At 53.1% G+C, this 15,818-nt stretch overlaps 6 protein-coding genes across 6 annotated transcripts; 5 read left to right on the forward strand and 1 right to left on the reverse strand.

The window, feature by feature from the left end:
• Window positions 1–465: 465 nt before the first annotated feature.
• AYL99_01117 (hypothetical protein) lies at window positions 466–2,876 on the forward strand (the record flags this gene model as incomplete). The annotated part of the gene is made up of 2 exons (XM_018832633.1): window positions 466–1,360; window positions 1,459–2,876. The coding sequence occupies 2 exons, from the start codon at window positions 466–468 to the stop codon at window positions 2,874–2,876; spliced, it is 2,313 nt and encodes a 770-aa protein (XP_018698512.1).
• A 1,573-nt stretch (window positions 2,877–4,449) lies between these two features.
• AYL99_01118 (fatty acid hydroxylase) lies at window positions 4,450–5,704 on the reverse strand (the record flags this gene model as incomplete). Its single annotated transcript, XM_018832634.1, has 2 exons — window positions 4,450–4,528; window positions 4,596–5,704. The coding sequence occupies 2 exons, from the start codon at window positions 5,702–5,704 to the stop codon at window positions 4,450–4,452; spliced, it is 1,188 nt and encodes a 395-aa protein (XP_018698513.1).
• A 594-nt stretch (window positions 5,705–6,298) lies between these two features.
• On the forward strand, window positions 6,299–7,251 carry AYL99_01119 (hypothetical protein; the record flags this gene model as incomplete). Its single annotated transcript, XM_018832635.1, has 2 exons — window positions 6,299–6,859; window positions 6,910–7,251. 2 exons carry the CDS (start codon window positions 6,299–6,301, stop codon window positions 7,249–7,251), a joined length of 903 nt encoding a protein of 300 aa, XP_018698514.1.
• Window positions 7,252–7,683: 432 nt separating this feature from the next.
• AYL99_01120 (hypothetical protein) lies at window positions 7,684–9,246 on the forward strand (the record flags this gene model as incomplete). Its single annotated transcript, XM_018832636.1, has 1 exon — window positions 7,684–9,246. One exon carries the CDS (start codon window positions 7,684–7,686, stop codon window positions 9,244–9,246), a length of 1,563 nt encoding a protein of 520 aa, XP_018698515.1.
• Window positions 9,247–10,456: 1,210 nt separating this feature from the next.
• AYL99_01121 (hypothetical protein) lies at window positions 10,457–12,387 on the forward strand (the record flags this gene model as incomplete). Its single annotated transcript, XM_018832637.1, has 2 exons — window positions 10,457–11,419; window positions 11,509–12,387. The coding sequence occupies 2 exons, from the start codon at window positions 10,457–10,459 to the stop codon at window positions 12,385–12,387; spliced, it is 1,842 nt and encodes a 613-aa protein (XP_018698516.1).
• Window positions 12,388–13,012: 625 nt separating this feature from the next.
• Window positions 13,013–15,540, forward strand: AYL99_01122 (hypothetical protein; the record flags this gene model as incomplete). Its single annotated transcript, XM_018832638.1, has 2 exons — window positions 13,013–13,107; window positions 13,380–15,540. 2 exons carry the CDS (start codon window positions 13,013–13,015, stop codon window positions 15,538–15,540), a joined length of 2,256 nt encoding a protein of 751 aa, XP_018698517.1.
• Window positions 15,541–15,818: the final 278 nt, after the last annotated feature.

Below are 15,818 nucleotides of genomic sequence, written 5' to 3' on the forward strand. Positions count from 1 at the left end.
CCACTCGCTCATCTGCTGGTTCCCAAGCTCTTGTTTTCTTCCTTGACTTCTGCCTAACCCTCTGGTCGTCCACTGACCCCAAGTGAAGTCGCTCGCTTATCGACCTGCCGTTCCTTACCATTGTTCTCACGACCAACACAAACAATGCTTGCGCTGGCATTGTAGCATCGCTTTGTTCCAGAGATCAATGTGATCCATTGTCACTCCTTTCAGTCCTCACTGCCTTTGTTGTTTGTTCTTGTCGCTCTTTGTCACGGCCGGTGCCGATTTATCTACTTTTCTACCAACGTTTGAGCTTCGACGAGTTTCGAGCCACACCAATCCTTTGAGACAAAAGATACTCAGCGAGTACTACACCATCCTTTCAAAGAACTCAAATCCCACATTGAGATTTGCCCCATACCTTTGACAACTCTTCTTGCTGGTCATCAGAAGCATTCAACCTTGATCCGGATCTCCCACATCATGCCCATCAAGTCAATCTTCAGCAGCGCCCTCATCGGGTTGCTTGCTACGGTACCTCTCACAACTGCGCACACGTGGATCGAACAGTTGATGGTCATCGCTCCAAACGGGACCCTCGTAGGACAACCCGGGTTTGCTCGTGGAAATGTCCTGCGTGGTACTCCTGGATTCAGTGATCCCACCATGGTCAATCTCATCCCCCCCGACGGGCGTCCAATCAACCAAATTCAGCCCTCCGACCTCATGTGCAAATCCTCTCAAACATCTCAAACCCAAACCGATGGTTCCCCGAGACTGCAGGCGGCTGCTGGAGCAGGTGTTGCGCTGCGCTACCAAGAAAACGGCCATGTCACTTTGCCAGACAATCAACCAGGCAAGCCACCCAATCGAGGCACAGTCTATGTCTACGGAACTACTCAACCCAGCCCCGACGATTCTTTCCTCGCCATCCACCGTGTTTGGACGCCTGATGGCTCGGGCGGTGATGGCCGCGGTCGTCTCTTGTCCACTCGCAATTTCGACGATAGCCAATGCTATCAAGTCAACGGCGGCCAGATCTCTCAACAACGCCAACAGCAATACAAGCATCCTGCCGACGATCTGATGGGCCAGGATCTCTGGTGCCAACAAGACATTCAAATCCCGGATGATGCCCCGTCAGGTCAACCCTACACGCTTTACTGGGTATGGGACTGGCCTACCTTGCCAGGCACCGCCGGTTTCCCCGATGGCAAGCAAGAGATCTACACCACTTGCATGGACGTTGATATCGTCGACGACACTGGAGATGATACGGTTTCCAAGGCACAAGTCGACTATGCACAAGGTCAACCTCTTGACAATGCTGCAGTGTCTGCTCAAATGACCGATCTTGCCAATCCTACCGCCGTCACAGGTCAGAACATCCCTTCACCAACATTCCCACCACTTTTCTTACACAAACCGTATCACCGACCACGACTACCACCCCCGTACTGACGTCTTCTCTCACAGGTTCCACTATTGCCTTCTCTGCGTCAGCGACAGGCCCCGTTTCCGGTGGTGCAAGCGAAGCTAGTGTCTCCGCTGCCACAGCATCTGACACCGGTGTGCCTGCCTTCCTGAGTGTTCACGTGGGTTCAACAGCTGGGCCGGGCATCGAGACTCAAACGTTCAGTGTCATTCCAATCGGCGTATTCACTACCACCACTACTGATGCCGCCCAGGCGCAACAAACTGGCGGGTCAAATGGTGGAAATGAAAACAGCCGTGGCGGCCGTGGTGGCGACAACAACAACAATAACAACAGCCGTGCGTTACCACTCCCCTGGATCTTCTCCGTTCTCGCCAACTGGCTGAAGAGCCTTTCGAATGCTGACTCTAACTTCTCACCAGAACCCGAAGTGACCGCGGCTCCCAATGCGGCCGGTAACGTCGTCGTGGCCACTTTCACCGAGTACGAATCTGTGACCGAAACCGTCTTCCAAACGGTGTATCAAACGAAGTACACCAAGCGAAGTGCAGGTGAGTCATCCTATCCAACTGCCCGCGGGTCTGTGGACAATGATTATGCTTTCCCGACGACCTCCCCCATACACACTCCTCCCTACCCTGTCAGCTGCTTCTGGTGCCCGACTGGCTCGGCGTCTCAAAGGTTCACCCAACCTAGTGGCCCACCGCCCTGGCTCAGTGGCGCCTGGGCCTCTAGGGCGCAGAGACCTCATCTACGTCCCACCGACTGGGTCGGACACAGCAACGGCAGCACCGAGTATGGTGGCAGACATGGCTCCGATGACAACAGCTCCAACCTTTATACAACAACTACGACGGCTGAAAGCACGATCACACTTGCAAGCACAGTGACTTTGACGAAATACCGGCCCTTAGTCTCATCTGCCGCCGCGGTAGTCCCTGTGTCTTCGTCGCCCACATTGACTGAGGCTACAACGGCTCACGTGACTGTCACCCTCAGCACCATGTTGACCTTGACGACATACCTGCCATCTGCCTCTGCTTCTGGTGTTGCCGACGCTGTTGTTAGCTCCTCAGCCGGTTCGGCGTCATTGCCCAGCTACAGCCCCCAACCATTCCCACCGCTTCCTCTCTCATCCGCCCCAGACACAAACATCTACTCTGCTCAGCCCACTTCTCTTCCTCCCATGTCCTTTACCTCCACGTCCACAGATACAGCCTCGGTCACAATCTTTCCAACCAACCCGTCGCCTACCCTTCCACCCACAAATACTCAAGAAGATCAAGCACTAACATTCACTGTTCTGCCAATTCCAGATCCTGCACCGACGCCTGCACCCGCTCCAACAGTTTCGACAGACCACTCTGTGTTTCGGCTCAGGGCTCGAAACCCGTTCGTGTGGCTAGGCTGGTCCGCGCAGAAGGCAGAAGTGACCCAGAGTCCTTCTTCCTCCTCATGACGTGAACGATGATCTTCTTGCAAGCTGGACTTTCAACATGAAAAAAATCTACTGTACATTACCAGATCGCATCAATATGGACAGGAAAGAAAGAGCCGGGCTCCTTCTGCTGGGCTTTTTGTTTTAACGAATCGATCAGCGGAAAAAAGAAAAGGGTCACCCACGGCACCCAATGCAGACGAGCGCTAGACAGACTTTTACTGCTATGCTACTCAGAGCAGGCAGCAGGAACAACAACGACAACGACAAAACCCGCCGGGTGTGGGGATAGGGAAATGAGCTTTACGATGATCTTCTGCGTGTCCGTTCCGCATCGCTTTCCACGAATTTGCTGACGAACGGGATGGGATGCCCTGGGCCTAACCAACGTTCTTGTTGTCGTCGTCGTCGTCGTATGACACGAACACAGGGACAGGAGCGGGAACAGGAACAGGAACAGGACCTTTTTTTTTCCCACGGTGATTCATGCATGCATGCATGCTATGTTCTCATGTTCTTTATCTACCTTACCTAGCTAGATATGACACACACACATACGGAGTACATATGACACATGTGACACATAAACATGAAAACACATATGAAAACACAATCACAAATCCACGTGCTACATTGCCGCAAGCATACACACACTGTTTGTCACCCTTATATTCTGATGTTCAACTGTTTGCAAAATCTACAAAGCTTTTCTCCAAAAGGAGGTAGGTAGGTAGGTGGAAAGGGGGGTGGCCAGAGAGAGAGGGGGACATCATCACCAGTCGCACGCATTTCGTTCGCCCGCATCATACATAACTGGATAGGACAGCGAATGGATGAATGAATGAATGAATGAATGAATGAATGAATGGGGGCAAGTAGTAGCTTATTTTTTTGCTTTTTCCCCCTCCCTTTACCATACATACGTTTGCTTGCTTCTGTCTCCTCACTCACTCACTCACAGGTCCTGTAGCTGGCTGGCTGGTTCGCTGGCTGGTTGATAATGTGCTCCGAGGGCTGGTTGATGATGAGCTCCCTGGCTGGTTTGCTGGCTGGCTGGAAAACTTCTCCCCAGGACAAAAGGACTGGAACGAACGAAGCCGACGGGATGGGATGGGATGGGAAGGGAGCAGAGGAGGACGGCGACTTAGGACTGAATAAAATGTTCGCTCGAAGACCCAAGAGCCAGTGATTCGTGGAATCATTAATATTAAAGTACGGGGGGAGGGGTGTTTTTGGTTGTATCGCATAGAATGCTTCCTATCCAAGCACACCCACCCAACCCCCAGATGCCAGTGATATGTATGTACCTATTTGAAGAGGGAGAGAGAGAGAGATCTTATGTCCGTTCTCTCCAGCCCTGCATCTGCCTTGGAACGCCGACGTGCCTAGGAAATATGGCAAATTCAACCACGGAGAGCAAAACCGACCTTCAGAGACCGCCGTCCCCCCACCCGCCCACTCACAGTCTAGTAGACACCGTTCTTGTGATTATCGTCCGTGCTGATGTGACCCGTCTATCGTGCGGAGATGTATTGTATTGTACAAAGTGAAGGCTGCCGTCAACGGCATCCATGAGGTGCCCTGTGCAGAGAGCTTAGGACGACTTGATCGGCTTCGTGTATTTGAGCTCCGTGCCCCAAACGTAGTCCCAGAACTTGGACGTCACGCCAAATCTGACACAATGTTAGCCATAGCCTTGATTATTAACCCGCAGCGAGAGTTGCTATGTCGCACACTTACCCAAGCTCGAAGTTCTGATAGTGATGCGCTAGATGATATTTCTTCAAATCCCTCACGTAGGCGGGCAGTTGGTGGTGATGCAGCCAGTAATGCGTGCAGTCGTAGCAAATATAGCCGAAGATGCCACCGCTGAAGACCGTGATGGCGGCGTACCAGTTGTACCAAAAGACGAAATGGGCGAGTCTGTAGAACGGTGTGGCCAGAATGAGGAACAGGGTCGGCGGCATGACAAGCCGATATTTGTCCATGGGCAGATAATGATGGATGCCGTGCAGGACGAAATGGAGAGTCAGGAAGAGCGGGTGATCGGGGAGATAGGCGTCAACATGGAACAGAAAGCGATGGAGGAGGTATTCGACCAGTGTCCACAAAAAGAGCCCCAGGCTCCAATATGCGATGCCCACGACTGGATTGGGGAGGTTACTGATTCCCAGGACCGAGCCGTAGATGACGGGAGGAAGCCAGAGAATTGGCACCACGTACCACGCCGTCTTACTGAGCGGTTCAAGGATATTCCCAAACAATGGCGCCGAGTCGCCGCCCTTGTAGTGTCGCGGCCGGTGGACTTGTTCGAGGTAGAACTCCTTGGAAAACTTGCTGAAGATCATCTGCGGGAAAAGCGGTCGGTTCAAATCGAGGAACTTGTGTTGCTTCCAATCTTGCTCCAAGTCCGTCTCTTTCGAGAGATCATCTTCCGAGGACATGCCTGTCGATGCGTAGAGGGGGCGGGAGGGGAGGTTGTCGGCTTGCACACCGTGGGCTTTCAGTTGTTCGTTGCCTGCAGCGGTTGCAGGCAGTGGCACGACTTGGTCAGGATGCGACGAGTCCACCGCGGTCTTGAGCACGGCATCGGTGGGCACGAATCCAACCAGGCTTTCCTCCAGGATCTCATACGCCGTCTCGGTGTGGAAATGTGAGTCTTCATCTTCCAAGATTTCCTTGACATCCTTGCCAGCAAATTCGAGGATCAACTCGCCGCCACCAGGATGATCGTCAATGAAGTCCGTCACATCAAAAACACGTTCGCCGATTGTCACGTAGCACGACTTCCGAGTATTGTGCTGTTCCACCTCAGCGCGGGTGATTGTAGGGAGCGTCTTGCCCGGCATGTTGGGCGGTGGAAAAAGAGGATTAGGGATAGACGGGTGGCTAGCTGGTCGCACGGACGGAAGAATGGCGAGACGGAGGATCAGGAGGGTCTAGGATTCACTGATAGGGAGGACAGAGATGCTGACATGGAGGAAGACCTGGAGGATAGAGAGATTTATGAATGTTTGCGATTTGCGGTTTGCGGTTTTTTGCCTCCTGTCAATCTCTTAGTTGGCGGATTGTAAGGGCTACTAGGCACAGGCTCCCGGCTCCCGGGCTCCAGGGGCACCTGCGGCGTGTCTCCAGCACCCAATGGCAGGCCTGGATGGAGGTGCAGAATCCCGCCGCCTTCCGCTGCCGCAGTCCATGACTGTCACTCCACCATGTGCGTGATGACGCCAGTGGAGTTACTATCGGTGCCCACTTAACGCGTGCTCTACGGCGAGGGGGTCTGTGTCTGAAGTGCAGTTAGATTTTCGTCGACGAGGCCCCAGCGTGGAAGAAGCAACAGCGATGTCTACCTCCAAAGTCTCGACAACCACAAATTCATCAGAGGAGGATTCATTCCATCTCAGAGAACCCACCTTGGAACACCCTTCTGTACTGTTCACATAATGAAACGGAAGTTCTCCGCCAAGGAGCAATCTCTTTCTTCCCAGGCTCCCATTGATGCAGAAGCCCATGACGCCACCTCACCAAAAGAAGAGACAGTCGACCCGGATGACCTGTGTCCCATCTGCCATTCACTCATCTACAAGCCGGTCCGAACCAGATGCAATCATACTCTGTGCCAGTCTTGTATGTCCCTGTGGGCAGATGTGTCAGTTACGTCCCAATTGACAGCCGTCGGACTCGACGATGAGGTGGCTGTCATGCTGCCTCATGAGATCGAAACCCGTTGCCCCATGTGTCGAACGTTCACCATCTCGACCCTAGATCCGACTAGAGAACGAGCGCTTCAGCGGTTGTATCCCGCTTCCTACCAGGCACGTGAGGCCGAGTCCCAAACAGCCGAGGAAGATGGTTCTGCCTCGACCATTGAGACGCTGACCATTCACATCGGAAACGAGCACACAGAAGTCAGAGCCGAACAGGGGTCGAACAACAAGCATCATTGGAAGTTCTTCATCCGACCTTCGAGAACTGACTTGATTGAGGAAGTCCAAGTGTTTCTGGTAAGTCTCACTCTGCATTGCGAGTTGGATTCACCAACCTGTGACTTCAGCATCCTACGTTTAGAAATCCGATAGTCGTTATTGAATGGCCCCCGTACGAGATCAGACGACTCGGATGGGGCTATTTCACCATCTACGCCAATATAATCCTGAAACCCGGGTACAGTTGGGTGAGCTCTGAGGCAGAAGGTACCCGAGACGGCGCACCCAAGGGCAAGTTGCCGCTTGAATGGACGCTGGACTTTAATGGCCGTGGAGCGCAAGCACGGATCAGACTCAAAGTCAGAAAGGAGAAGGAAGGTCAGGAAGCGGAGCTGGACATGCAAAGAGAACGCGTTCGCAGATCTTACGCGCGACAACGAGAGACAGATCCTGATTGGGAAGATTCGTGATAGGTCAGATCAAGAGGAGACTGTATAGAGAAGGGTCAGGCTCCAATTCCTTGTTAGGACAAGATGTCTTTGACATTGTGTGCTGACCTCTAGACAAAGCCGGGGGCCTTTTATCTTTGATGCGTCTTGTTAAAAACCTTTTTCCTCGCCGTTGTCCCTTTGTCCAACATTGTTCACATTAAGCTGCACAGCCTTCTCTGCGATATGAACCGAATGTTTGGGTTTTCCCGTATTTAAGCTGATGCCCGTGCGGAAGAACTGAATGTCCCTTGCTCTTTTCCAGTTCCAACAGTTTTGCTTCTTTAACCATTGTACACTTTGCTGTTCCCGTCATTGCAGCCCTCAGTTTCGACACTCAGACCCAGGTTCAGGCCGTTACGACAACAGGAACTCGTCACACATACGTCAAGCCTGGCTAATATTTCTGTCGAGATGGCGGTGCAGCGCACCAGCACACTTCCCGAAGGTAGGATTCCAGTTCGGACATTCTCGCTGTCCAATGGCACGAAGTCAAAAGCCCCCCATACCATCAATCCCAACTATGTTACCTGGCCGGCCCCAGACGGATGGTACACTCCTCCACGAGACGCATTGGATGATGATGCGGTGCAGCCCTTCCCAGATTTCCCAGACCCTTCCAAAACTCTCATTATCGAACGAACTCTGCTTCTGGACCAGCTCTATGCAGGTCGAAAATACGGCCCTACGCACGTTAGAGATAATGCAGTGTTCGAAGCTCTCTTGGCCCGCATCGCCCCGTCTGGTCACATCAAACATGACCAAGACCTGTCGCACACCAGATCATCCGTCCGAGGGATACTCGCCGTGGGTGAGAACTATCGCGCTCAAAGAAGTCGTGACAACAAAGTCAAGCTACCTTCGGGCTGGACATTGACGACTGGGTATCACCCGAGCAATGATCACTCGATCGGCAATGCGCTCGACCCGAAAGTGGTCTTGAGGTGGAAGTTGCGTGATCGATGCGATAGAGCAGTCCATCAGGCCAGGATCTATGCCAGGGATTTTGGCATGAGGTTTTCCTGGGACACGGTTAACGAAGGTATGCGAGCTCAAGCTGTGAAGCGTGCCACTCCTACCGCGTGCGATCGGGCAAAAGTGGTCACTGCACTTACCGCGCTCCATCAGACTTTCCCGGGTCAATATCAGGCGATCCCTCTCGAACTGTTGAAGACCAGTGAGACGTCACAGAAGGAGTCGAGTGAGAAGCTCACATCGGAAGAGGCCAGTCAAGAAGAGCTTACTTTGGGTAAGCAAACGTCTCCAAGTGCCAATGATACTGAGGAATCTCCCGCTTCTTCGAAGCACACACATACGTTTGCATCAGTCAGGAGGATGACTTCGTCTTTCTTCCGAGGTTTGATGTGCAACGGAAACGTTGGACAATTCTCAGGTGAGAAAAGCACTCCCCAGAGCTGTGCGATTGAACTCGACAGTTTTCCCGTCGTTGTAAAGATGGATTATAGGGATAGGACGCACAAAGAAACGTCTGAATCCCTCTTTACAAGAAAGCATCTTGCAACCAGGGAATTTGTGATTGAGGCAGGAATCATCCGCGCCAATAAAGGTCACGTTTCCAGGGGGCCGGCTCATCCTAATGCACCGACTGCGGCCCACAAGACAGCTGTTGAAAAGCCGCTGATAGAGTGCTCATCTATTGGGATCACCGACAACAACACAGCTCGTGGAACCCTCACCGAAATCTGCCGACCTGTCAATCCCCCACATGTGGTTGAAGTTAAGACCAAGAACAAATTGCGTAAGTTTTTGCTAACGCAGAAGTCTTCGCTCCCAGCCCCGAGCAAGGCTGAGGAGCCGCAAAAGATAATCACGGTGGATACGAAGAGTGCGCCCTCTCGCCCGCAGGTCAAGGTGGACGCTCAACATCACCATACTCTCAGCGAGAGCAAGGACAAGTTGCGTGCTATGATGGCAAGGCTGGATAGAGAGGTGTTTGGTGTGCGTGACGCTCGATGACTGGATCTTCGAGCTCACTGTGTGGGAGTCAATGGTGAGGCAATCGCTGGTGAGGGTGCCAGTAACGGGATATAACACGATGCTGTTGTCACAAGGATCAAAGACTGGAAACTCCAATAGGCAACAAGGTAAGTTAGTAAAACTCTTCATTTCAAAATCTCGTCATAAACCCGGTTAATCTGCTGTTTGGCATTAGCAGATCATTGTGGATGGTGACATATCTCACTTGAACTGTAGGTGGTTGTCGATATACATTGAAGGAGCCCCTGATTGAAGAGCCTTGTTGATGACTAAGTGGACTCCCAGGTCAGCCTCGCCGTACAGTATCTTGTGTCTTGTCCTTGACAGCAGGATTGCCCTGAGCTGCTGAAAGGCTTCACCTCATTCATCGGCTTCGTTCTACTCACGGCCCCAAGAAGCAAAAGATTCCACTTTCACTAGGCCTAGCATGAGGAACCTCATCCATTCCGGGATTTTTCCTCGTGAGGGGCTGCCATAATCGAATTTGATAATGAATGCGAGAAGACCTTCGGACCGGTTAACAAGATTTCCGGTCTGGCATGACTGCCCGGGATTTCTGGACGCAGGGAATCCTCATGTGATTGCTATAGTCGCATTCTTAACTGGAGCAATCCGCGGAGTGTCGGGGCGGGGATGGAGTATGGAGAATATGCAATATTGATCCACCATCGGTCTTGATCTCCAATTCTCGCATTACATGGAACTCATTACGTCTCCCATATTTTCCTCTCCATGGTCACACGCACGGTATTCAGATGCCCAATTGAGGTACGGGTGTAGTATTCGACAAGTCTCAAAACTGTCATTCCTCCCTGCCTGAACGATATACGACATCAAGACGCCAGTTAAGTCAAGCCCACAGCGAGATATATGAGAGCTATACGGCCTCGGATGAAAACACCCGTATACCTTTGACTCTCTTTCCGCTATCTAACGTGCCAACGGGGTGTGTTTGTCTTTGTCTGCAGAGACAACTGTGCAATGTCATGCTCCGCTCCGGGAAGTGGCCTTTTAGCCGTGCGATGGAAATGGAAGGTAACTTCCAACTACATTGCAACGTTATGAAGCTGGAGAAGATCGACATCAATATGCCTCACATAGCCGGTGGCCTTGCTTACTCAAAAAGGCGGAGTACCCCAGGTTCTTGGGTCTCTGGTACACAGTGACAAGAGACACAGAAATCCTCATAATGGACTTCCTGATACCATTCTGTGCCTTGATACTATTTCAGAGCACCTTGCTTGCTGCCCAGTCTGTCCAAAATCTCGGCGTCTCGTGTATTGCCAGCTCTCAAATCTGTGGTCCTCGAGGAGGTATCGGAGATGGAGACCATCCTATACTCGCTTCTCAATCGTTTATTACGGACGCTCTAATCCCTACAGTCCCAAACACAACCCGTCAGTTGGCAATTGGTCCCGCGCCCGTTCGACTGTCAGCATCCCCGAGCAGCTCCTCATCATGCCCACCAAGACGGAGCATCATCATTGACTCTGCCAACGGTGCGCAACAGGAGATGGTGGGGTTTGGACACGCCTGGACCGACAGCGCCGTCAGTGTGTTTAGTACCTTGGATAATGCTACCCTCGCTCGTGTGCTGGAGGATCTCTTTGGGCAGACTGGCAACAACATGGGCTTTATGCGGCATACCATCGGCTCATCTGACCTGTCAGGCGAGCAATATACCTACGACGACAACGGCCCCAGCTTCAACGAAGGAGAACCTGATCTTAATTTGTCCAATTTCAGTCTCGGCCCACACGGCAGGGGGCAGGCCGAATTCATAGCCCGAATGGGCACAGTCAAGGGAGATGTCTTCCTCTTCGGTTCGCCATGGTCGTATCCTGGGTGGACAAAATACAACGATCTGTTCATTGCGCCAAATCTCAACGTGGACGGCGGTGGAAGCTACAACATCCTCAACAACAGCTTCAATCCTGCATACATCCCACAAATGGTGGGATACTTTTCCAAGTACGTCGATGCATTTCGTGACATGGGAGTTCAAGTCAACGGCATTACGCCGATGAACGAACCACTGAACTATCAAGGCGGCTATCCTTGCATGTTTCTTGACCCAGTGGATGCAGCAAGCTTGATTGCCCAGGGCCTGGGTCAGGCAATGCATGACCGCGGTGTTATAATCATGGCATATGTAAGTCTCCTTCCGCCGTCCCTGTTCCCTGGAAGCTTTGTTTACTTCGGTCACAACCCCAACTCTATACTCACCACGCTCGACGCCAGGACCACAATACCGATCAGCCCGTCTATCCTGCTCGCGTCATTCAAGGCACAGGCGGTGAGGGATCTCTTACGGATGCAGCAGCCTGGCATTGCTACGCCGGTCCTGTTGCAAACTACAGCGTCATGTCGGATTTTCACTATGCCTTCCCCAACACACTGCAATTCATGACCGAATGCTCCAATTACCTGCCGGAGAGTGGGAGCTGGAACTTCGAAGTGGCCTCGAATTTCATCCCGCCGGTAACGCACGGTGCTTCGGCGGCTGCAATGTGGGTTATGGCGACGGATCAGGAATATGGACCTCATGCACCATATGGCGGATGTGCCGGATGCCAGGGAAGCGTGATTGTGAATTCGTCCACGCAATACACGCTCACCAATGACTATTACATGGTAGGACAATTTTCACGCTTCGTCCGTCGGGGCAGCGTGAACTATCGGATCCTGGGCGACGGAAACGAAGGCGACGCCAGACAAGACAACCAGTTCTACACCATGGCAGTGCGTAATCCGGACTCGAGCTGGGTTGTGATCATGATGAACAATATCGGTAGTGACCAGGATGTCGTGCTCGGGTTCAACAATGGGGAGACCGACGTGTGGCAGGGGACAGTACCCAACGCGACGGTGGTGACATGGCTGCTGCCACCCCAAGGGGTGGGACCTGCTGCTGCACCCTATACCAATGGGACGGCATCTACAACTAGCGCTGGAAGCGGAGTGGCAGCCGTGTGTCCGACAGTGAGCACTTCGTCGACCTCCAGCTCGTCCAGCAGCAGCACGAGCACCCTCGAACTGGTACCAAACACGACACATACGATTGATTCGCCTGCTCCCACCAGCAGCAACGGCACCAGCGGCAGCACCAATGATGAATAACGGCAACTTGGTAGTGATATTTGAATAGCCCGGGTGTACGAGGATGTCACTGCATATGCCTATCTCGTACGGTATACGTCGATCGGAGCTTTTATGTAATGCTTTAAATAGCACCCATAAGCAAATTGTGCAGGATAGCTAGCCTCGCAGCGGCTGGGCTAATTAGTCTCCTACCTAGCTTGGTAGGCGCCTTAGGCTTCACTAGCCGCATGTAGAGGCCTCACCAGCCCCGACATGTGCTTTTACAGGGAGCGGCTTAGTTAAGCTAGGTAAGTTCAGCAACTACCGGTGTTGGCGCCCCCGCCTAGGGAACCTCTAGGTCACCCCCGCCGCTCCCCTTGATGCATCGCTCCCCCTCCAACACATGTGGGAATTCGGCGGATCCTCGCCAGGTACGAACCCCGGGGCCCTTGAAGCTCCCCAGACTCATCCATCCGAGTTATCTTCCCCAGCTTTTGTGCGTGAACAAGGCATCTCCTCTTCTCTGACCTCGCATCAACCGAGACCAGCCACTCTCCAAGAATGACTCTGTTGGTCTATAGTCTCCCAACAGATGATCGATCGCCTGGGCCACGAGGGCTGAGCGCATTTGCATTGCCGATTTGCGAATCCTCGACAACCCGCGATGGCTGACGATCAACACCAAAGCCCTCCGGCGGCCATGAAACGTGTGTCGAGAGCATGCACCTTCTGTCGCGCCCGCAAATCCAGATGTGAACTGTAAGCGATCTGTTTTATTCTCTTCGACGTAACTGCATATTGTTTTTCATGGCAATGCCGGCCAACACGAAGAAGAGAAAGGCCAGGTGGGACCTTTTTACCTACGTCTTCTGTCGGGCTTGTGCGCCTGCCATTCGCCTGGGGCCCCCGGCTATCTGAGAAACCTCTCACAAGTTGCAATAGCCGCCTATCGGCAACCGCCCACACATTGACTATCAGTTTGGTATCGACTTTTATCCTTGCCGTTCATTGACCCTGATTGATTTGTCTAGGGAAGCTTCAGGCGGCCAACCTCCGTGCGCAAGATGCAAGAAAGAAAACCGCGAGTGCGTGCTGGGCACGTCCAACCGCGGCGGCAGCCGAGTGAGGAAGAAGCTGCTTTCCACCAGCCTGTCCAACCTGTCCAACCCTCCGACATTGTCACCCCTTCTCGAGACCGACGACACTGCCGACACCAACGCTAAATCCCACGTCCGTCCCCCTCCATTCTTACAACCCTCCCCTCTCCAAGATCGCGCTTCGAGCACCGCAGGCTTGGCAAGTGGTGTGGGAGGAACCACCACCAGTGTGAACGCAGCCGACGATGATGACTCGGCGTCCACGGCCGACAGCACAATTGGGAACACTATACCGAGGAATCCATCAGATGCATGGCAGTTGTTGAAAGATGTGGCGAACCGAGAGGCAGACCAGCTACAAATCCGAGGAGGAATGACTCAGTCGGGTGATGTATCACACCAAGACATGCAGAATGGAGCGAGACCAGAGCCCAGGGGGTCCATCAATGGCATACATGCTGGAATATCCACCTATCGACTGGTGCGCGAAGGCTACCTCACTCCCGAGATCATCCAAATGCTGGTTCGACGGTATGCCGAGCATTATCACCCGTACCTCCCCTTGGTCCCGCGCAAATATTTTGATCCTGCTCAACTGGACGTCTTCGCGGTCAATGATAAACATCTATTGACCGCCGTCATCACTATCTCGTCCAAGGACCTTATTGAACAGCCGACGATCCATACGTGCTGCTCCCGATACATGCATGATCTGATATCGGGGATCGCTGCTGGCCACGACTGCGAGGTCGAGGCCGTCGAGGCATTGCTGTTGCTCGCCGAATGGGAGCCGCAAGGCCTGCGGAATCGCATCGAAGCTGTGGGACGAGGTGAGGAGGATCGATCGGCTTGGATGCATGTTGGGATGGCCCTTCGTACTGGCTATTTCCTGGGCCTCGACCGAACTTCATTTCGACAAGAGTCTGCTGAAGAGGCGAGGATTGATGGACGGAAACGCCTAGCTTGGGCCAACTGCTATGTCTCGGATCGACTGATCTCGGTGAGAATCGGAAAGGCATTCTGGTCGAGAGGCCCTGGACCCATGACAGGCCTATCCTCTCAAGATTTCCCTTCGTTACAGCCACTCAGTCCGGACGACGAAGATTATGCCAAAATCATGCAGGCCACCTTGGATCTCACCCAGCTCTACTCCAATGTGCACGACGTTCTCTACTCGGGTATGCGCACTAGTGGACAGATGATGCTCATGGGAGACTATGTCAAGTATGTCGACGATTTTCGCGCCGCCATTGCTCGCTGGAACACCACCTGGGGTAAACTGGAGTGCTCCCCTTATATCAAGGTCACCCTGCAGATGGCGTACGAGTATCTGTGTCTGTACACCAACGCCTTTGCCTTTCAAGCGGCGATCGCTCAAGCAATTGCCAGCAAACCCAAGAGTGACGCCCACTCACTGAGGGATCATCTTCGAAGTGTGTTCAGGAATGTCGGGGCGATGCCAGATGCCCGCTTCATTTGGGCCAGTGTGGCCGCTGCGAAGGCCTATCTGACGCTTCTCAGCACACAAGTGGACCCCAGCAAATACCTGCGGTACATGCCGTTGAGATATTACCTCTACTGCATATATTCCGCGGTCTTCTTGTACAAGGCACGCTCGTTCGGTGTGATGACGGACATGGAAGAGCGCCAAGTTCGACAACTGGTCTTCCAGACCATGGAAGTTCTGAAACGAGCGTCTGTCTCTGCTCAGGATCCGGGTTCGCGCTATGCAAGGCTATTGGAGTTGTTGTGGATTAAGCCGCAAAAGGCCCCTTCACAATTCCCGCCTCCAATTCAATCCCCCGCAGCATCGGACGGTCCACTGTCGTCGAGTGGCAGCGTTCGCGTTGACGCACAAGGCTATATGCAATTCAGTCCGGCCAACGACTTCTCATGGCTGGATCTGGAGGCGGTCGGCGATTACGTCTCGGGTGACCAAATAACGGGCAATGGGGTAAATATGCTCGCTCCGATGGTGAATTTCGAGTCGGCGTCGACTTTCATGCCTCAGGGGCAGGCCCAAGGGATGCAGTGGCAGCAGACCAACAATTCGATGAACTGGCCAGTGGACTGGAATGGCAACTTGTTCTTCTGAGTGCTTCTCCCACTCGAGGCCTCGCTTGGAGACCTCGACCGCTCCAAATGAACGACGGCGCAGTTCTATCCGCCGAGCCGTTTCGAGCTAATGTCGGCGAATGCGAGCAGAAGCCGACGCGTGGGCAGCATTTGGATTTCCCCGCACCATCCACCACGACCTGCCGTCCAAATCGGCGCAGACACCGCGGCTGCACCGTGCGATCTTTCTCTAAAGAGGCTGCTCTGTGCTCGCGAGCACAGTTTCATATCTCAAGGCATGAGCACAACGCAGCGACT

Source organism: Fonsecaea erecta (assembly GCF_001651985.1).
Source record: "Fonsecaea erecta strain CBS 125763 chromosome Unknown Scaff1, whole genome shotgun sequence".
Taxonomy (NCBI): Eukaryota; Fungi; Ascomycota; class Eurotiomycetes; order Chaetothyriales; family Herpotrichiellaceae; genus Fonsecaea; species Fonsecaea erecta.